The sequence below is a fragment of the Manis javanica genome, chromosome 2 (genome assembly GCF_040802235.1).
Source record: "Manis javanica isolate MJ-LG chromosome 2, MJ_LKY, whole genome shotgun sequence".
Taxonomy (NCBI): domain Eukaryota; kingdom Metazoa; phylum Chordata; class Mammalia; order Pholidota; family Manidae; genus Manis; species Manis javanica.
The window spans coordinates 149,277,449-149,300,912 of record NC_133157.1 but is presented as its reverse complement, the minus strand read 5'-3'; the positions used below and the strand labels follow the sequence as shown (position 1 = coordinate 149,300,912).

Below are 23,464 nucleotides of genomic sequence, written 5' to 3'. Positions count from 1 at the left end.
GGGCATCATCTAAAAAAGTGGAAACAACACAAATATTCATCAACTGATGAATGAATGAAAAACAAAATGTGGTATAACCATATAATGGAATATTATTCAGCCATGAAAAAGTACTGACTAATGCTGTAGTGAAGATGAACCTTGAAAACATCAAGCTAAGTAAAAGAAAACAGACATAACAGGCCACACACAGTACAATTCCACTTGCAAGAAATGCTCAGAAGAGGCCAATCCACAGAGAGAAAAAGTAGATTAATGGTTTAATGGGGCCAGCCTGAGGGGAAGGGGGGAATAGGAGAGCAACTGCTAATGAGAATGGGGTTCTTTTGGGGGTGACAATGTTATGGAATCAGATAGTGGTGATGGCTGCACAACTTTGTGAGTCCACTGCAACCCACTGAACTGTGCCCTTTAAAAGGGTGAATTTTATAGTGTCTCAGAAAAAAATTTATAGCTGGGGGTGGGGGTATATGATAATGTGAGAATACCACACATAAGAAAAACAAGTCAAGTAGACAAACTGCATAAATGTCCATGTTGAAACCAGCTTACTTTTGAAAGCTACTATTCCATACAGTATCCTTTTTGCCAGGACAATGTATCATTACTTAATATATAGTTTAAAAGAGAAAGAATCAGAAGATGCATAGGATAAAGAGATAAAAGGCAGCTCAATGTGTATGCTAGGTTGAATATGTCTTTTCCCATAAAGCATACTGCTAAATTGACAAAAAAATAACTAGTGTAGAACATTGTAACCAAATTAGGCTTCTAAATACCAAAATTAATCCACAAGCATTCTATATTTATGTAAAATACTAAGACATTTTATACAAATTTTGCCAGTGTTACAGAAGGTATATATAAACTCAGGTTCTAAACTATCAGATTTGGGAGATCACAGGTAACAGTATTAATACTGCAAGTCAGGTCCTCTTCAATTAGCATTCTATGAAAATTTATGAAAGAAGGCTATTCTCTACTACCACTGATACAGACTAAATTCAAGATCTAAAAAGTAAACAGGTTCATGGGGAGGAGCAAATCATACCTTTCGTGTTTTCTATACTAGAAACATTTGACTGTTGAACCTGACACCAGAGCTTTTGTTTCCTAATTAACAGGACTGATATGTTTTCACCTTTAAAGGCCTTACAGCTCCCCAGAGTAATCAATCCGCTGCAGCTCAATTACTGCACCAAGAACACACCAGTCAGTAAAGGAGACATGAACGACAGCGGCAGGAGCAGAGAGATATGAATATGCATAAACTCTAAGTGGCTGATCGAATCATCAGAAAGGGTCATGAGAATCTGCAGCAAAATAATGAGAAGAATTAATCACTGCAGATTCACAAGGCACTTAGGAAGCGAATGTGTTTTTCACGTGTGTGTTGGAGTTACAGTGTAGGAAAAATTGGCTTTCAGCCAACTATGAATTGATTCACATTCCTCAAAATTGACGTTATCCTTATAAATAAGAAACAACTTAGCTTTATTTCTAATAACATGTCAATTATGGTGACGGCCTGAGAAACCAGGTTAACCAAATAATGAAATCAAGAGATTCCTAAACTCACAGGGTTGGAACTCCTCATAAGGGTGCCCACATGTGTACATTCCATTCAATATTAGAACTCAAGATTCCATAAATATGAGAAATAACTTCATATAAACAAGCATTTATATTATAAAAATCGTGATTAAATGTGCAATTTATGTAAGCTGATTTTTTTGCTAATCTGCTGCTTTAAAATCTGGTTTCAGAAAGCTATGCTATATAAAATTTTCCAAGTCACTGTTAATTTTATCACCTAAATAGTACTTAATACTTTATTAAGCACCTTCAAAAAATATTTGTATCCAATGGACTTAAGATGTATTTTGTATCTGAAACACACATAATTAATGTCATTACAACTGAAATATAAAAAATGATCATATTTTATTATTTCCATCATCTCAATGGAACAGTCTTTGGACAATGCTACATTTACTTTTCATCCAACTCTCTGATTACATCGTAAAGATAGTGAAATAAATGTTTTCCACTCCAAGCATATTAGAGAGAATGCTATATGATTGTTTTATTATATCACAGCAAAAAATTAGTATTTATTATGTATTATAAAGTGATTAATTATGATCAATTGTGAGTCCTCCAAGTTTAAAACCTGATGTGATAAACGTTGACAACAGTATACCTGTTTTAAAACAAGTGTGTGGCTAGGGGCTGAAATTGCTGAGTCCCCAAATACAGTGAACATTAAGCAAATACCAATAAGGCTTTTTAAGAGATCAAATGAAACTTCTAAGAGCCTCGGGTATCACAGACAGTATCTGTCTGCTAAAACTGTAAAGCATTTCAAGAACTGGGAAAGACAAGAGACCCTTATCAGTTATAGTAATTGGCTAGTTAATTGCTCATTTCACTTTGGTCACTAAAATTTGATGCCCATATACATTTTTCAAGGTAGAGATGTAACAATCTGAAATACCTTGAAAACACAGAAAAAAACAAGGAAATTAGCAATAATTTAACTAGATACCACAAAACCTTTATACTAAAGCTCATGCTTTAATAGGGGAGCCTTAACTTGAAATTCCTTCCATTCTTAGATATAATTTTAACCAGTTTTACTTTTCTATTTCCCAGGATATAGAAGCAAATTATGAAGAGGGGGCAGGAAGAGAGTGTTGTGAAGGATGCATCCGTGTAAGCGGTAAGTGGGACGAGCATGTGCAGTAGCAGGGGAAGAGGCAATGGGGCAGCCTGCACACGGAGGCAGCAGCGCTGTGTAGACACCTCACAGCGCCTGATGGCAGAGAACAAGTGTTAATGATGAGGTTCACGTCATCAAGGAGAGAGAGGTTCAGTATTTTCTGCCTAATGTAAGAAATGTAAAATACAGTTTTGAAATGCTTTCATGATTTTTCTCACAAGTACTGATGTTTACCATGGTAAGATTTTGTAACCTGGAAAATAGATCATCTAAAATAGATAATCTATCTGGAATATGCACTTCCTTAATATCAGAAAAATGAAGCAAGCTGCTGGCAGAAAAGTTTTAGCATTAGTTTGCCCCATACTTTTAATACGACATTCTAAAGATCACTGCAGGTTTTGTGAAACCTAAGTGAGAATTACAATTAAGAACATTTTTCAATATATTTACCATACTCCACATTTCAAATATAGGCAGACCTGAATAGTAATATACAGGTTACAGAACAGAAAAAAATATTTGCAAGACACTTACATCAAAGGATTTCATTATTAGCTCTTTGAAACCAATACCTAGGCTGATCCACGACAATGATGTATAAACTGATTTCCTTGTGCCTCTTGCTTTCCCATGCAGGGTTCCACTCCAATATCAGAAGTCTGACTCTCTCTTCATTTTATCATTAGCTCTCCCCTACTGCCCTACTTTGATTAATGGCCATGTTCATTCCTTTACTTTCTTTAGCCATTAATTGCCCTCTACCTTGGACACTAATCTTTTAACCCTTGGCAGTAGTTATCTGAATGGTACTGATAATACCTAAAACATAGGTAAATTTTCAGGGATGTCTACAGCACATATTAAAATAAACATAATCACAAACAACTATAAATATATTATAATTCAAATAAATACTTAGCTAACACACAGACTGATGTGCACCCTATCATTTGTCTACCAAAGGACACCTATGAAATTGTTACCACAGATTCAACAATTCTCTAGGCACTCTGAAAAGATACAGACAAGAAGAGAACATATAGCTCTACTATTTATTGCTGATGTAAAACAATTTAGTTGGGAGAATCTAAGCACAAGGGCTTAAGCTTAACTCTCTGTTGAAGATGCAGGAAAAGCAAATTTTTTGCACTGAGAGAGGATGAATTTGTACAGGCTGGCTGGAGGCTGGCTGGCTGCAGGCTTCAGATAATGTGTTAAGAGTGCCTTCACAGCCGACGGGAGAGAATAGAGACAAAAGTGAAAATGGAATACTATTTTTAATTCATAAATATAAAAAATACCCATTTTTATCAGGGTTTAACAGTTTTACAGGCAAAATACTGAAAATAAATGGTCTACAACAGAGAACATCTGATTTCCTTATGTAACATGCTGCCACCTGGTGGCGAAATGAAAATTACAGCATCAGGTAAGACTTCAAAATAACAAATCAAAGCACCTCAGTTTTATTTAAACATCTTGAACAGATGCTAGAGAACAAAGACTGTGCAAAATAAGTGGCTCTTTAACTTTCTCTTAGAACTGGGAAACCCGAGGTAGCTATAATTCTGTTTGTCTTCTCATTTCCTAATCAATACTATGGACATCACAGGTATTCACCTGCTGAAGCAATTAATAACCAATAGTTACCAAACTCTTAATACAGGCCAGTTACTGTGCCAAGTTACTTACACAGGTTTTCATTATTTCTGAAAATTAAGATATGTAAAAAAACAAAGGAAAATTCAATTTTTTTCCCAACTAAATCTATGTTCGTGGGATGAAATTACACCTATAAGATTAGCAAAATGGCTAAGGGTGGGGCTCTAGAACCAGACTGTCTGGATTCAAACCCCAAGTGCCACCTCTAATTAGATGTACTTATTAGATATTAGTACAAAGTTGCTTTGTACTCACTGATTAACCTCTCTGGAAAATTAGGGTAATAATGGTGTCTACTTCATACAGTTGTTGGGAGGATGAATGTAAAGCAGTGGAAACAGTGCTCGACATGCAGTAAGTACTAAATGTGAATATGCCCGGAAACACTGCAGACCACAAGAAAAGAAATAGTGATTAGGGTTCTTTCATGACTTGAAAGTACCTTGAATAAATAAAACAACATTTTAAAAATAAACTAGGAACACAAAAAGTGTACAGTGAACCCTGAAGAGTAAAATGTACTCAGATAAGACTTAAACATTATCTAAAGGTAGGAAAGTCTTGTGAAAATAGTATTAGAACTCAAAATTAGACAGTTTAAATATGAAAACTCCTTCAAGTTCTATAACTTTAAATGCTGATTCACTTGATTTAGTGGCAGTAGGGGAGAACTCACACATACATCATCCAGTACAGTAGCTTTCAAAATGTGTTTCATGGAAATCCTACAGAGACCCTCTCATGGGGATAAGGTAGGAAGGAAGGAGATACCAATGGAGGGAAAACCATTTTCTTTCCTCCCCTCTCATTTTCCATGGCATCATCAATTCCAAAGTAGTGGTGCTGTGCTTTTATTTCTTCCATTCATAATTTCCTCTTTCATTAGAAGAAAAAAGGGCCACTGCTACATCTACTGATCTGTAACTCTCATTTTATAGACAGGATTGAGGTACAAAATGAGAAATGACTTGCCCAAGACCATGCTCAAGTATAGCAGAGGAGGATTAGCAGGATTATATTCTGCCCACCACATGTGTCTTCCTTTTAGGTCTCATTTATCTTTAACACAACTCAAAGGAATATTCATTTGTCTTATGTTGTTAAAAGTGAACATAAAAAACACATTCTCCTCACATCCTTCAAAAAGCTTCTAGCTAGAACTTACTTTGGATTTCTAGGATTATTTTTGGCAGTACATAGTTATGATTATTTACATCCTTTGTGTTCTTTTTTCTCTCTACAAAAATTGCTGTCACCAATGAATGCTTATTAAGAAAGAAAGGAGGCGGCCTAAACAAATCTTGATCCATTTTACCAGGGAAATAAAGGGGAGAAGAAACCAGGATTATTAGATTAGAAAGGTTTGGGGATAACAGCACCTAAGAATTTCCTGTTCCTACTTTGTCAGAGATAACACACAAGTATGTGCGTTATTCCTTAGTAATTCAGTTCTTCCATTCAAGCATTTTACTGAGTTCTTGATTTGTACCAGGCACTGAGCATACTCAGGCAAATATGAATGTCTTTAACCTCAAGGATGGTAGTACAGGATAGTTGTAAATCCAAAATTGGGACACAGTATGAAAGCTTCCAAAACAGTCATTTAGAGGGGTAATGTGGCATGACCACTTCTGATGTGTAAAAAACTGTTGAGAAGGCCCTGTGAATGAAGGCCTGAAGGATAAACTCCCACTCATTTTATTAGGAAAATTAAAAGAGAATGAGCATTCTGGGAGAGGCAGATTTTAAGCTCAGTTATGTTGAAATCTGGTGACTGGCCAGGCATGGGAGATGAAGTTAGAGAGGTAGCCCAATTGACAATCAGGAACCCTGAACAGATAAGCAGGTGAGGGACGAAGTCAGATGATAGTTTATAGAGGATTAATTATAAAGAGGCAAAGCAGGCAACAGGGGAGACCAGCACAGAATCTCGAACAATAATGCACGTAAGAAATGAAGATCTGACAACAAGAACACAGAAAGCAAAGATCAAACTTAATACCTACTTTGGAGAAATTAACAGGACTTGGTAAAAATAGGTAAGAATGGAAAGGTGTTTAATGATGACTCTATTTGGGCTTAAGCAATGGAGATTTGGAAGGGAATGCCATGAAATGAGAAAAATATAGAAAATCAGGTTTTAAGGAGGGAGTGGCAAGTTTTAGACTGAGAATTCTAATGCTTATGTGATATATATACAAGTAGGAAAATCTTTGTTGCTGGTAATCTATATAATTGTGTGCCTATATGGCTATACACTATAGATAAATGTGTGAGTGTGCAAGTGCATGTAATGCATGTATCAGCATGATTTTCAATACTCTTTAGCTACCCCAGTTTAGAAGTAAAGAAAACAGATGTAACTTTTAAAGCTAGTTTGGTTTGGATCACTCTAGTTCCCTAGGTTGATGGCCAAGTAAGGGGAGAAGAAGCTGGTGCTAGCCAGCAGTCTTCCAATCCGTGAGAGAGTGGGAAATATTTCTTAAGCTCTCTTCAAGTGACACTAAAAGTGTGATAAAATCAGATCAGATTTCCAGTGAAAAGACATATGGTGCCCTTGACACTGAGAACAGGGAAGAGGGGACAACAAATCTTTCAGTCTACAGCCAGATTCCAGCTCTATGGAAACACCTGTTCTACCACTTATAATAGCCTAGGGCAAGAAAGACGTCTTCTCAATGCAAATTAATTTTGTGGATTTTCACGTACTGGGACATGACACAGTATTAGCAAGGGACTGTGAAACTGGTCTTCTAGTTACTAAAGTCTTATTCAAGTAACATGTTTTTCCCAGACACAGAATCTACCTATCCTGTCAATTTAGATGGCTTGAGCAGGTTACTGCAACGTCTTAGGGTCATAGTTGGCTGTAATTTCAGCTAACACTTTGGCCATATCTTAAGTTATATGCTCTTTACCCCTAATTCATTTTCTGGGAGGGAATGGCTAAATCACATTTGGAAATCTCTGGGTTAAATGAATTCAACTAGTTTCTTAACAGTGGGTTCTCAGAAACCATGCTATTGTGAATTCTGGTTTTCTGAAAGGGGGATATATTCCAGTTCTTCCTAAACTTGTCTGACCATGGAACCATATGCAGAAGTGATCATTCTGATCTATCCTCCTCAAAGGAGGACAGAATCATTTCCAGTACTGCTGTTCTCTACTGTGTGGCACCATATAAAGGGGACAGATGGGGAACCGAAACACATGGGTTTGAGTCTTCTATGGAAGAGAACTCTGACTACGTGCCACACACATACAACATTATTATTTCAGGTACTTGACATGTTTTAACCACTTAAAAATAGTTCTGAAAACAAGTTTCCACTTATGAGACACTCTTCTAAATGCTGATACCATGTGTGTGCAATCGGCACTGGATTCTAGTGACAGAGGAGCTCCTCATAATCTTCACACCGACTCCTCAGTTTGTCACAGGATAGCCCACAGAGGTCATATGCTGGAACCCTGCAGAGTAGAACACTAAACAGAGTTGTGGTTCTGGAAAGAACCACCAGGGGGTGGCAGCCAAGGATGGGAAGCCAGGGCAGTTACCAGACAGACATGTTATGTGGTGTCCTCAATGACCTTCTCATGTCTCAGCTGAAAATGAAAGTCAAAACTAACAGTAAAAAATATTTACTACTGGTCACACAGTCAACTCTTATTTCCTTATCAGGAAAATCTTTAGTAAAATGGAGGTCAAAATAGTTTTTTTCTTTTTTGTCAACCAGATCTAAAAGAGCCTAAACCTCACTTTCTTAACATAAAATGTGATAAACTATAAATGCTCTGTACATTCAGCATATTAACCTGAGTAAATGATAGGCAACTAAATATATGCACCCCCCCCATATACTATACAAACATATGTGCATCCAAATTATTACTTTTAAAAAATCAGTAATGGGAACTGAAAATACAAAGAATGAGTTCTGGTCTCCTATTACTATGGGAATACCATACATAAGCATTTTGGTCAAAACTGGCTTTTTTATTTTATTGACATTTAGGAGATAAACTCTGGGGTATACTTCCTCTAGTGAATAACAAAAAAGGATAAATGATAATAGCATGTTTGAAGCCATCCCAAGCTGTATAAAACTGATTAAGATTCACTTCATAAGATAAATAAATTCCCTTATTATAACTTGCAGCTTGGAAATTATAAAGTACAGTTTAGAAACAAATATACTTAAACATGATACTTGTGTACCATAGCAGTTAACTAATACAGAGAGGTTTTATATGGAGAAAGCTTTCTATGTTTGTGTGTATATAATAAATATATATATATATGTGCATATATGTGTGTATGTGCTATTAATATAGTTTTGTAAATATAAAACTATAGCTATCTATCTACTGAATAGTAGACCTTGTTTGAAAAATTCTTATCTTTAAGTAGTATTTAGTTGAGGTAGACTACAGTTATCATTTTGTTTGTATGCTCTTTGGAACAGTCTGGGGAAAAAAAGAATTTGAAAGGATAGTCCTGAGTGTCATTTGTTATTTAACATCCCAGATGAATATCATCAGCATAAATTTAGGTAAAAGCAGAACAGCTGACACATTAGAATCTATAGTTAAAGGAAAATACAAAGTTCAAGATATTTTAAGTAGAGCAGTGCTGAATGATGATGTTAGTGGATTCCTGAAGTGGGAAGGAGGAGGAAGTCAGTATGATTTAGGAACACAATGAACTTGGATCCAGGCGTCAACATCATCAGCAAGATGCTGAAACAGTTGAGGGTGCTCACTGCAGAATTCACAGGTTGGCGAGAGCCCACAAAATAGAAGTGTTGTTGCTTCATAACAGGACTTTCCAGTCTTTGCTTCCCCCCCCAGGTGATCATTGAAATAAAGCATTTTTAAGATCAAAATCATAGCACATCCCACCTACTATTAAATGAATAAAGAGGATTCATGCACTATGCTGAATTGTTGGTGCTCACTTCACTGATTGTAAATGTATCTTACTATTCTAGCTGTTTCTGAACCTTGATTCTAATGAAAGTTTGGACCAGATACTCCTTTGTTGTGGGAAGCTATTCTGTGCAATTTTCTCTAACACCATTTTGACCCTTCTCTCCTTCAAAAGATCCTTACAGATGAAATCATTAAGCTGAGTAAATCAGCAGATCCACAGACTAATAGTAAACTTACTTCTAGCAACAACGAATGCTGAAAAATGGTCTTATGCTGCAAATTATCCAATTTCTTACAGGGAAATACAAGAGTTAAATTTCATGGTTTCTACTTGAATTACAGTAATTAGATCTTGGTGAAAATATAAAAATAGACTACAGCATAACACTGGACCGAAAGGAAACATCAATTTACCACTTAGGTTTAACCTTAATGAACAGTCAGTCACGTGTTTTAAAATTTCTTAAATGAACTCTAGTCACATGGTCCCTAATCAGAAGACTGGCATTTGTGTAAATCATTCTTTTAACCTACAGTAGTCCTCCCTCTTTCTGCAGTTTCTCCTTCCACGGTCTCACTTACCCACAGGGAACAGTGTCTGGAAGCAGATGGTCCTCTTTCTGACACATTACAGCCTAACGCTAGCTATGTCACACTGCCTACATCATTCAGCTTCACTTCATCTCATCATGCAGGCATTTTATCATCTCACACCACAAGAAGAGGGTGAATACAGTAGAGATATTTTGAGAGAGGAGAGACAACATTCACATATTCTTACTACAGCATGTAATTGTTCTATTTTATTATTAGTTACTGTTGTTAATCTCTAATGGTGCCTTATTTATAAATTAAACTTTACCACTGGTATGTGTGCACAGGGAAAAACAGCATATATAGAACTTAGTACTATGCGTGGTTTCAGGCATCCACTGGAGGTTTTGGAAAGCATCCCTTGCAGATAAGGGGGAGCTACTGTAATTATCTTAAAAAAATTCAAGTTAAAGAATTTAAGAGTTTATTTAAGAGTGGGTTTTAAGAGTTTTTTTTTTTTTTTTTTTAAATACAGGAGTTTCCCCAACTTCTTCTATACATGAGAACCAAGGACTGGCCAGCAACTGAGTAATTCTCAACAGATTATACAAAGAGGAAAATGACCTGTGAACTGCCCAAACACCAACTACCACTCTCACTAAAGAACTGTGATGTATCATTAGGACATCTGAATTAGAGTTTTTGTTCTCCTCAAATATCTATCTGTGAAATTACTGAGTAATATGGCATTTCTATTTTTAATTTTTTGAGGAACCTCCATACTGTTTTTTATAATGGCTCTACCATTTTACATTCCCGTCATAAGTGCATGAGGGTTTCCTTTTCTCCACATCCATTCCAACACTTGTTACTGTCTTTTTGATTAACTGGTGTGAGGTGAAATCTTATTGTGGTTCTGAATTACATTTCCCTAGTGAATAGTGAAGTGTAGAATCATTTCATGTATTTGTTGGCCATGGGCATGTTTTTTTGGGAAAAATCTATTCAGGTCTTCTGCCTGTTCTTTAGTTGAATTATTTGTTTTTTTGGTGTTGAGTTGTATGAGTTCTCTGTAAATTTTGAATATTAACCTCTTATTGGCTATATGCAAGTATCTTCACCATTCAGCAGGCTGTCTTTTTCATTTTGTTGATGGCTTCCTTTGCTGTGCAGAATCTTTGATGTAGTCCCACTTGTTTATTTTTATCTGATTTTTTATAATCATTACAATAATTACATTTTAAATTTATATTTGATTTATATTACTTATTTACTTTATTTTTGTGTTTGCCTTTGACTAGAGAGACATATCCAGAAAAAAATTGCTAAGGCTGATGCCCAAGAGTTTCTGCCTGTTTCTTCAGGAGCTTTATGGTTTCAAGTCTTACATTTAGGTCTTTAGTTCTGAAACTTCAAGTTCATTTTCCATATGGTGTAAGAAAGTGATGGCACTGTATTTTAACTTTGGTGTTCATTGCTAATATATACAAATATAATAGATCTTTATATATTTTTCTTGTATCCTTTTAACTTTGCTGACCTCGGATATTAGCACTAGTGTTTTGTTTTTTTTTTTTTTTTGGTAAATTCCTTGTGATTTCCTAGAGATAATCATGCTATCCAACAGACAGTTTTATTTCTTCCTTTCTGAACTATATATCTTTATTTCCTTCTCTTGCTTTATTGCACTGGCTAGAACTTCCATTCATATGCTGCATAATGATGAGAATAGACAACCATGCCTTGTTCCAGATCTAAGGGGTAAAGCATTCAGCCTTTCCCCATCAAGTATAGTATTAGCTGTAGGGGTTTTTTTTAGGTGCTCTTTAACAAGCTGAGGAAGTCCTTTTCCATTTTTTTTTTGAGTTTTTTGAAAACATGTATGAATATTGAACTCTGTTAATGCCTTTTCTGCATTGACTGCTATGATGTGGTTTTTCTTCTTCACCCTATTAAAATGGTGGGTTGTACTTACTAGTTTTTGAATATTGGACCAGTCCTGCATCCCTAGAATAAGTTTCATTTGGCCATGAAATATATTTTTTGTGTTCACAAATATGATTTCATAGTGTTAGATTCTATCTGCTGATATTTTTTTGAGGATTTCTGCTTATATAGTAGTAACAGCTATCAGTCTCAGTGTGTAGTTTTTTTGGTACTCTTTGGTTGTGGTATTAGGGTAATTGCTTCATCAAATAAACAGGGAAATATTCCATCTATTTTCTGGAAAAGATGGTGTATAATTGGTGTTACTTTTTATTATTTCCTTACATGTTTGGTAAAATTCTCCAGTGAAACCATTTGTGCCTAGAGATACCTCTTCTGGGGATTTTAAAACTGTCAATTCCTTGAGAGCTGTTCAAATAATCTTTTTCACACTAAATGAATTGTGGTAGTTTGTGTTTTTTGTCCATTTCATTTTATTCACCATATTTATTTATTATGCCTTTACTTTATCTTCAGTCTGCAGGATCTTTAGTTTATCTTCTGATTTGTTCCTGATATTGGTAATCTGTGCATTCTTTCTTTGCTTCTTTGTCATTCTTGCTAGAGGTTTGTCTATTTTATTGATCTTTAAAAAAATGTTTTCACTGATTTTGTTTTTTGTTTTCCTGTTTTCAGTTCACTGATTTCTGCTCTTACCTTAATTATTTGCTTTGAGTTTCTGAGGAGGGAGCTAAGGTTCTTGATTTGACACTTTTCCTCTTTTCTAATGTATATATTTAATGCTATCAATTTCCATCTCTGTACTGCATTCTTTCTTTCCCACAAATTCTGGTATGTTGTATTTTCATTCAGTTCAATGCATTATTAAATTTCCTTCGAGACTTTCCCTTTGACACACAGATTAGTTAGAAGTGTATTGTGTAGTTTCCAAGTTTGCAGATTTTTTTCCAGTTATCTGTTACTGATCATCAGATCTAACAGAACTGAAAGGAGAAACAGACAAATCCACAATCACAGCTGGAGACTGTTAGTGATTTCTAGTTTAATTCCATTTATTCTACTAGTTTTTGTTTCACATACCTTGCAGCAACTTTGCTTTGTACATACACATTTAGGATTGCTATGTCTTGCTCACAGACACTTCCTTTATTATTATATAATGTCCTACTCTGTCTCTGGCAAATTTCTTCACTCTTAAGTCTACTTTATCTGATATTAATAGAGCTACCCTGCTTTCTTTTGATTCATGTTTATCTGATATATCTCTTTTCCATTATTTAATTTTCAACCTGTCTGTATTGTTGTATTTTAATATTTTTGTAGATGTCATATAGCTGTGCCATGTCTTTTAATCCTTTCTGCCAGTCTCTGTTTTTTGACTGGTGTATTAAGAATATTTGTGTCTCATGTAAATATTGCTCTGTAAGGGCTTAAGTCTGCCATTTTATTTTTTGTTTGCCACTGTTTTCTTTTTCTGACTTTCTGAGGATCAACTGAACACTTTTTAGGATTCCATATTGATTTATCTTTTTGAATATATATCTATTATATATATATATAGATATATATATAATATTACACACATAGATATTATATATAAATCTTATACACAGACACAATTTATCACAGTTTACTAGTGTTGTGATTTGCCAAATAAGATCAGGCATAGAAACCTTACCTCCCTTGATGTCCTTTTCTCTATGATGGTTTGTAGTATTTCCTGTATGTACACTGAGAACCATGTAAGACATTACAGTTTTGCTTCAATTGTCAAACACAATTTTCAAGACTCAAAAGTTTTAAGATAAAAAAGTCTATTATAATTATTCATACTTTTGGTTACTTGTGCTCCTTCTTTCTTTTTTTTTTTTTTTAAGAGTTTAAAAATTTTAGTGAAATTCAAATCAGCATGCCTCATTAATTTCAGCTCCTTCACAGCCAAACCTGGGGGCAGGGCATTGCTTTAGCTTCTGTTTTCTCTTTGTGATGACTAAGGTGTAAAGACGTGCTACACTGAACTTTGAACTTCACATTATCCTTATGTTTCTTGATCTTGACTGATGTGTCCTTATGTCTGGCTGCGAGCAGAAAGTCCTTGACTTCCTCAGTTTTGCAAGTCATGGCTAGGAGGCAGATGGGATGGTGCGGCCGGCACAGCAAGTGCCAAGGAAGTGAAGAGGATGGAAGAGTTCTTCCAAGATTCTTTATGATTTCATTTCTGTTAGATAACTTACTTCAGTCATTCTTTTATGGTGATCTGTTGTTGATAAATTCTTAGTTTTCTTTTATCAGAGAATGTCTTGACTTCCCTTGTCTCCTGAAAGATACTTTTGCTGGTCCTAGCATTCTGGGCTGAAAGTTTTCTTTTTCAGTTTTTGAAAAATGTGTTATTTCTTTTAGCCTCAATGGTTTCTGATGAGACATCTGTTATCATTCAAATTGGTAAGGTGATGTTTCTCACTGCTTTCAAGTTTTTCTGTCTTTAGCTTTCACATTTTTGAGTATGGGTAGAAGTTTGTCTTGCTGTTCATTTGTTTGGGTTTATCCTGTCTGGAGACGGCTCAGCTTCTTGAATGTGTAAGTTTATATCTTATGCCACATTTGGGAAGTTTTCAGTCATTATTTGAGTACTTTTTAAGAACTGTATCTTCTTTTTTTCCACTCCTTCTAGGACTCTAATAACAACATTAGAGCTTTTGTTATAGTTCCACAGGTGCCTAAAGCACTGTTATGTTTTTTGCAGTCTATTTTCTTTCTAGAGTTTAGACAGAGTAGTTTCTATTGTTCTGTCATCCAAGTCACTATTTTTTCCCTTTGTCCCTTCATTCTGCTGTTGATACTATTGAGTTTTAAAGATTTTAGCTATTGTAGATTTCAATTCTAAAACTTCTAACTAGTTTTTCTATCTTATATTTCTTTGGCTATTTTTGTTTCAAGCATGCTATTTGCTGAGTCATTTTTATGACGGTTGCTTAAAAAATTGTCGTCAGGTGATTATAATATCTCTGTCATCTTGCTGTTGGCAGTACTGATTATCTTTTTTCATTCAGTTTGTTCCCATTCTAGGTATTTTTCTGGTTCTAGAAGATTGATTTTCTACTGCGATCTGGATATTTTGGGTACTGTGTTATGAAACCCTGGATCTATTTAAAAAGTATATTTTAGCTGGCTTCCTCTGACACCACTACTACAGAGAAATGGTGAGCATGGAAGAACCTCATTATATCCAGCTAATGGTGGAAGGAGCACCAAAATTTTTTTTTGTGCTGTTTTGGCTGTAGTAGAATTTAGTTATTTTCTAAAAGCATTCTGTCTTGCTAGGCGGCATCTTTCCAGGTTCTCTGGCTAGAGAATAGGCTCCGCCCCCCCCCCCCCGCTGTACCTGTATGCCTGTCCAGGATTGCCAGTTTCTCTGGCACCCAACCTGAGGTATATAAGGTAGAAATAAAGTTGAGGGAAATCACTACTCTGTTGTTCCTTGGATCCCAAGGTGTTTAGTGGTTGGCCTTCTTCTCTCTATTTTTCAGAGTCTTCTTGTAGTTGTTTTATACATAATGTTTAGAGGGTTGGTTGTACTTAGCAAAAGCAGCAAGTAAAAGTAAGTCTATTCCACCTTCCCAGATGCAGAAGTCCTTTGGTTATTATCTTCATGTTCAATTGGTTCCTAAGTCTTGTAAAGAAATTCAGGTTTGATTTCTCCTGTTCTGGAGCACAGAATGGATCTCCACCTCTTCAAAATACTTTATCATGAAATATTTTTAGCTTTCAGATAAAATCTCATGGATGTTTATATTATGTAATGCTTATCTATGGAGCCCTTAAAAATGGACTTTAAAAAGATTATTTCTTAATAGCCTTCACTTCTGAGATGCAAATTAATTTACATGATTAAGAAAGTGATGTTCTCTCATGAGTATGGGAAATTCCTGCCCAGATCCAATTTAAACAATTATTTTTATTATTAACCACAGATAAGGAATTTTTGTAGTAAGTGCTGCAAAATATTAATGGAATATATTTCATTTAAGTTTTCAGCCAAATGATGGCAGTTTTCTGCTTATAAATAAATAACTACTGTTACGTGTTAAGAATAAGAAATGAACACAAAGGCATTAGAGACAAGAAGTAGAAATCTAGGATTAATTTCCAGTAGTTGATGCTTTGTCATCTGACTTCATAGTATGGTCCTTTATTAAAATGCAGATAATTTTGGCTTTACTTTTATAAAATCCACAAGAAAATTCAGTGTTTATAATCAAGAAGGATATGTTTCATATGTCTTAAAACCCAAACATGTTGGCTCTTACAGTTTCAAATCCAACTCCTCTAAATACAGGACTGCCTGTTTGAAACATGCAGCTTTATGTCTATTTTAAGTTGAACAAAGGGACAGAACAGGTTTCTCTCTGAGTTTGCTGTGTGAAGTGAAAACCAGTATTCTTTTATATTATCAAGTTGTAATTATTAGCAACAACAGGTAAGGCATTAGTTAGTACTTGTAGGAAACACACTAAGGAAAACTACAGAGCCCCTCATTAAATATAGGTAAGTATATCTCACCTAAGAAAGAATTCTTCAGTGAAAATACCAATGCTCTTGAATTATTTCAGTCTATTTTTGGGTTCACAGGTTAATTAGAAGAGCTCCAAGAATAATTCTTAATATTTACTTACTATTTACTATGTTAAAGGCACAGTGTTAGCTGCTGCCTAGGACCTCACCCTAGCTATCCTTAGAACAAGGAGATTCTTCAATCGTTTATTTTCTAGAATCCCTTTCTGAAACTGCTCCCAAGATTCTTACCCAAAAAGTAGGAACTACAGCATTACTCAGAAACTACTTATTTTCATAGCCTCCTTTCTGCTTTCTAGAAAATACAGTGTAGCTATATATTTACCTTAGAGAGGACTGTCTACTCATCTATGAATAATATATAAATATATCATATCCAAACACATAAAGCATAAAAGAACACAATGTGTTTAGTAAACTTTCAACTGAAATTCAGATTAATCAATGGAAATAACAAATACTGCAAATCTTAACTATTAAGATGGCAGAATTCCCATGCTTTGTACAATGTCACACTGTTAATAATACTTTTCCTATTTAAAGATGTAGATACAAACAGCTAAACATGTTTAGTGTCTTGAAACATTTTCTTTTTCAGATTTCAGTAGTGTTCTTCCCCTCTTGAACAACACAAAAAAGATTTTAGGAAAAATATACAAAAAGATGTTCTCAAGCATTTTTGAGGCTCAGGATATAATTTAAAAGTCTGATATAAGATGAACATTACAAGGCACTACAAAGGGAAGAGATTTTCCTACTGTATGGTATTCAAAGATCATCAGTCTAAAAGCTGACTAAAAAGCTATGGAAGATATATCAATAAATTAATATTAAGGTCTATGAAACATTTTTAATAAAACGATGGTAAACATTTAAGAGGACCTCTTATTTACCTCTTCTACATTGGAAGCAGTCTTAGCAGAAGTTTCCATGAAGATAAGTCCATGTTCTCGTGCAAAAGCTTCACCTTCTTCTTTTTTTACTTCTCTTCTAGATTCTAAATCACTAAACATGGGAAAGAAAGGGCCATGTTATTAACCTACACAGTACAAACAAAGGCATCTGTGGGAAGTGTACAAGGAGATTCAAAGTTGTGCTGGCTACTCTTTCAATTAATTTTTAATTAACTGCATTGTTCTAGGTATTATGAGTCCAAATGTTTAGAACACACACTGCTTGGTTTCAAACAATTAATAATCCAACAGAAGAAAGGTTCTGAGTTAGACATCTAAAACGCTAAAACTAGGAGAAACCTAAAGGGAACATCTTGCATCCTAACACCTTGTCTTTGAGTAAAGTGGGCTCCCAAAGGGAACATTTTTACTCAAAATAATAATTTGAGTGAGTAGAACTACTCTAGTCTCCTCATCCTTCAGTCATACTGAGTTTCTATGACTGTGATTAAAAAGTAAATCACAGAATTCTCAGAAGTTATAGGAAACTGCTTAATAAAATCCAAACAACTAAGGAAACATTAGATTATTAATCCCAGTTTGTTTGATTCCCAAAAAACTGTTAGCAGAAAAATAAAGAACAAAAGTCTAGGCTAGAAATTTTGGGTCCAAGTGTGATATTCATTTTAATATAATATGCATGTATGGTCACCTAGCTATGACACACATTATTTTGGCAGATTTATCAGATTTCTTTTCTCTTTAGAAATAAAATCAATACTTGCAGTTGAATTGCTTCCTGTGTACCTGTTTCAGATCTCATTCTCCTCCTTCTTACCTCAAAGGTAACCACTACTCTGTATTTCCTGTTTTCATTCTCATGCATATTTTTATATTTATACTTATATTTATAGCCACATAAAAAGAGGAGGTTTTTGACTGGTTTTCTTGGTTTCACAGGAGATGGCTGGTAATTGTAGGTCTGCTTTGGTTATGTGACTGTATTCCTATTATGTTAATGTGTGTGCGCAATTTAATTAGTAGTTTAAAACCTATACATGCTTAAGTTACTCTACAAGAAGATATGTCAAAGAAATAATCAATCTTCCCATGTTTTCTTCTGTCTGCTAATTCTATAGCTTTTCTTCTTCCTTTCTAATTACAACCCTTAAATAGAATTCATGCCTCATATCGAATTTACCCAGTATCATAATTCCTCCAAGTGGTAAAGATACCTCAAGACAAATGCTGGGCATAGAAGCCACAGGGCATAAATCTGCAAAGGAGTAAAAAGCTAACCTTTTCAAACAATATGGCTTCTTTCTCACTTACCAACTTTACATCTTCCTGTATGGCCCCAGAAGATGACTGGTTAGCCAGAGATGGGTAAGATTCCTCAAAGGAGGAACAACCTAAGACAGGCACAGTCGCAGGGGGGCCATCAGGTGAGAAATTGGGGATCAGCAGTGATGAGGCTTAGAACCTCACCTCCCATGTTTTGAGAGAAATCTTCTGCATCTGTGGATGTTTTAATGCCCTTGTCTAGCTTGGATTAGCACATAGTCTACAGGCACACACCTGATCATCTACAATTGCTCTCTTAGAACACTAAAGTATGTTTTCTACCTTCATCTTGCATCTACCTACCACTTCAGCATTTTATTAAAAAAAATAATAATAATAATGATAATAAGGGAGAACTGTGGGATTCACATATAAATCAAGTATAAAAATCAAACAAATATTCATATTTGACCTGATTGTTCATAGTTCATAATGCATAATCAAAACCGAAAGTTTCTGTGATGATTGCCCTTGCACTGTTCACCATGTAAGAACTTGTTCGTTATGCTTCAGAAGATTGGAGACTGACGAGAATTAGGCTTGGGGTAGATTAATGATTGTACATTGAGTCCCCTATACAGAATTTTATTGTTGTTAACAACCATTTGATCAATAAATATGAGAGATGCCCTCTCAAAAAAAAAAAAAAAAAAGAGGAGGTTTTTGGGGCACACTTAAAAAAATAAAGATGTAACTATTGTTCTACATGTTGTTAATTTTGGTCAACATTATGTCTTTTTTTTAATATCTACCCACACAATACATGTAGCTCTAGTTTTTTATTTTTTACTGCTGTATTATAGTCTATTGAATAAGTGCAACACAATTTATTAAGAGTCTTCATTGACAGTTATAATTTTTCATTATTATAAACAATGTTATGATTAGAATTTTATACCTTTTTTGGGGTACATGTGCCAAAACTTTTTCAAGGTAGTATTTTCCAAATGGTGCCAAGACTTAGTTAATTGTAAAACCACTTTAGTAAGTCATAATCAGATTTAAAAAAAAAAGAAAATACCACAACATATTACCCACTACTTAATGGGATTTTGTTTTATGTAGGTATGCAAATGATTTATGTACTATGTCATGATGTACATGTTTTTATTTTAGGTCAAATCAAAATGCTCAAAAGCCACTATGCCTGAATACATAGTACAAGGCTACTTTTCAAAATAGTTGTATAATCATAGTATTTGCAGCAATGTTTCCAAGTTCCTATTGCAGCACATCCTCACCAACATGTGGTAAGATAACACTTAATATGTGCCAATCTGCTGAACATGAATGCTATTGTATATTTTTGTTAATTTGCCTTTAGCTGAGTATTAGTGAGTTTCATAAATGCTTATCAGTAACCTCATTAAATTAGTGAATACAGGAAAGTCAAGGAAAAGGAAGTTATTTATTCATTCAACAAATATTTACTCACTGCCTTTTACAGAAATTTTAGTAGGTGCTTGGGAATTATTAATAACCAAGCCAGACAAAAAAGTGTATATCCTAGTAGGGTACAGACAGGTAATAGTATTAAATGAGTAAATGGTACAGTATGTTAGGAAGGGTAAGTGTAGAAGAGCAGAGTAGAAAGCAGGGTCACGAGTGCCACGGTGAGGAAGAAAGTCACTCTATTAAGTATGGCAGCCATTCTAAAATGGACTTTGAATTTTTTTCTTCTCAGTCTTGCTTTCCTAACCCAAAATGACTTTGTTTCACAAATATTTACAATCATGCTGTATCTGCAATATCGTGATGATTTTCCTCACTTAATATTAATATGTATATCACTATATATTTCCCATAAATAAAACCAAAAATAATTTTCAATGACTAGTTATAATAATATCCTATTAAGAAGATACATCTCAACTCAACCATTTCCTTACTGTAGGAATAAGAGTAATAGTATGAATGAGGTACTGTGTGAAGTATTTTACATGGATTGTCCCATTTAATTCACTTGACAGATGAGGAAACTTGGGCATATGAGGTTATACAAGGCATCTAAGCTCACACGCAAGGAAAAGCTGGTAGAGAGATTCCGTCCACAACTGTGCTACAGTGTACTCTTAAAACTTTTATTTAACAGATGATTACTTTTCCTGATAATAACTGATTATACTTACGAACATTTTGTCCAATATGGAAAAGTACAAAGAAAAAAATACCCATTAATTTTTTCACTTTCCATAGGTAATTAACATCTTGGTGAATATAGATCTGTATTACTCATTTATTCCATCAGTTTCTTCCCCTATCAGAATATGTAATCTACTATTCATTGTATTGTGTTTTTTTGCCTGTATATCATGATTTTTTTCTCATGTCATTTTGCAGTCTTTTACAATACTATTTTTACTGAGTACACAGTAAAGATGGTAGTATTTTATGCAAATATAAATTACACAAATTCGAGAATACAAAATGAAACGAAGATGTTGAAGTCTCATTTGCCTACTGCTAATTAATGCGACTCTTCAACTTTGCAATATTCACCAGGAATTTCAAATTCCTGGCTGACTGGGTAAGCTGTCAGTTATGTTTGATTGACATAATTCAAGTCAAAAGTTGCCATAGAGCAGCTCATTGTCACTCACTGTTATTTCTGTAATTTAAACTTCTGTGAGTGATTCTGGTGATTGTTTTGTAATCTTCACAATTGTTATCCTTTAGAAATAATTTACGATTTATAAAATGCCATCTAAGCATTTATTCTGTGGTACAAGTGCTGAAGAAACACTCCTAAAATTCTGAAACGCTGAGAAGAAAATTTGATATAAAATACTACCAAGGGAACTGAAGGATGTGCCAGGCTATTGATTTAGGTGACTGTGCTATAAAATATTAGTGGTAAGATAAGAACATGAAAATTAGGCAAACTAAGTTTACAAACATGACACTATAACTGGGCAAGGATAATTTATCCAATTATATTATGATGGCCTCCTGTGTGCCAAGCCTTTTCCTGCTTCTGGGGATAGACCACTCAACAAAACAGACAAAACTCCAACCCCACCTGGCCTCTGAAGCATACAGTCCAGTAGGAATAAAAACTGGTGAGGAAAACACTGGCAACAAATCTGACAATCATTCTTAAGGGAAAATCAGCTTTGAATTACACAAAACCTTCATGAAAATACCTTTCCCTTAAATACCCTTTATCCCATTTTAAGCGTATGTCATATTTTATTTAAACCCCTCATTTTTGGTATTTAAATTTACCCCCGTTTTCCACTACCACTATCTCTGGTTATGTTTGCATTTGCAAATGTTATTTACCAAGGAGAGTTAAAGACATCTCTGTATGAAGGATTGTTTTAAAAAAAGGAAGTAGCACTTTATTATGCGTGATCTTCCTGCTTTATTATTCTTCTTTACTTGTATCATTTCCTCAGTTTTCTAGGCATAGAATCATACTGTTTCTGACTTTTTATCCCCATTAATCCCATTTAAGTTGCTTTCATACTTAAATTATCTTTCTCTAAACCATTCCCTTTATTTATGTCCCTTTTTTAAGGTTTGTATTATAATCCTTTGACTATTAAAAACTTTCAATTTTGTAGACTCTGCCTCCTATTTACTCTATAACCAATTTAAAATGCCATAGTAAGAAAAATCTGTGTCAACTGTCACTATGACTAGGTCAGTACCCTTCTCAAATCCCTTCACTGGCTCTCTACTGCTTAATGCATCTAATTCAAAAATTGCTTATTCCCTATTTCCATGTCTACTCCAATTCACCACATCTAGTAACAATCACCTCATTAATCTGTGTTCCTCACTCTTTGCATGTCACATATTCTTTTTTACCTTTCTCCTACTTCCTTACAATATCTTTCCACAGCTACTATACTCCTAATTACTACAAGGGCTACCAGTCTACAATCATTAGAAACATCTCTGGTATATACTTCTCTCTTCCTTTTCACATTTGAACTCCTCCCTCATGGGCAACAACCAAATCTAAACCATGAGTAGTTGCCACTCATCATGTTTCAGACACAAGGAAAACACTTTTTAAAAAAAACAGAAGATTAAAGTATCAAATACTCTTTATTCTCCAAATATTCTCCTCTTATTACTTTATACATCATCATGAAATGGTTGTATGAATATAATTCCATACTATGAAGACTAAAGATTCCTTCATATGGCCTTATCTTGAAAGATGTAGTGAGATGATTCAAGTGAGGAAAAAAGGAACCAAAAGGGCTTGAGTAAATGCTGAGACAACAGATGCTTCTAGTTACAAAGAAGTAATCAACAGTTGGCCTTTTACAATGGAAATGTCATTGTAAAAAGAGAAAAAGTAAGTATTTTCTCTTAATAGCTAACCCTGATTGCTATTAAAACACTTTCTAAAATCAAATTTATATAATGTTAAATTTGCTGTTGTTTTTTCTTACAGCTTTACTGTTGTATAATTGACATAAAAGACTGCACATTTAATATAAATTTTGATGAATTTGACATATGTATACCTGGAAAGCTATCAGCCCCCCAAAAGTTTCCTCATACCACACTGTAGTTCATCCTTTCCCTCTCCCATACCTTAGGCAACTAATGATCTGCTTTCAGCCACTACAGATTAGTCTCCATTTTCTAGGATTCTATATAAATGGAATCATACAGTATGTCTTTTTCATCGAGCATAATGGTTTTGAGGTTCACTCACTTTGCTGCATATATCACTAGCTAATTCCTCTTTATTGCTAAGTGGTATTCCATTGTATGGCTCTATCACAATTTATCCTTTCACCTGTTAATTGAAATTTGGGTTGTTTCCAGTTTTGGATTATTACCAATAAAACTGCTATGAACATTTGTGTATAATTCTTTGTGTGGACATATA

At 34.6% G+C, this 23,464-nt stretch overlaps 1 protein-coding gene and 1 pseudogene across 3 annotated transcripts in view; both read right to left on the bottom strand.

The window, feature by feature from the left end:
• Positions 1 to 23,464, bottom strand: part of RAB2A (RAB2A, member RAS oncogene family) — a 145,683-nt gene that overhangs the window by 3,756 nt on the left and 118,463 nt on the right. For all 3 annotated transcript variants that reach the window (XM_073229573.1, XM_073229574.1, XM_017661212.3), the window contains one exon: positions 17,266 to 17,377. In XM_073229573.1, coding sequence (XP_073085674.1) covers positions 17,266 to 17,377 — 112 coding nt within the window. The remainder of the gene's footprint in view (positions 1 to 17,265; positions 17,378 to 23,464) is intronic.
• LOC118968287 (large ribosomal subunit protein eL38 pseudogene) lies at positions 10,349 to 17,259 on the bottom strand (annotated as a pseudogene).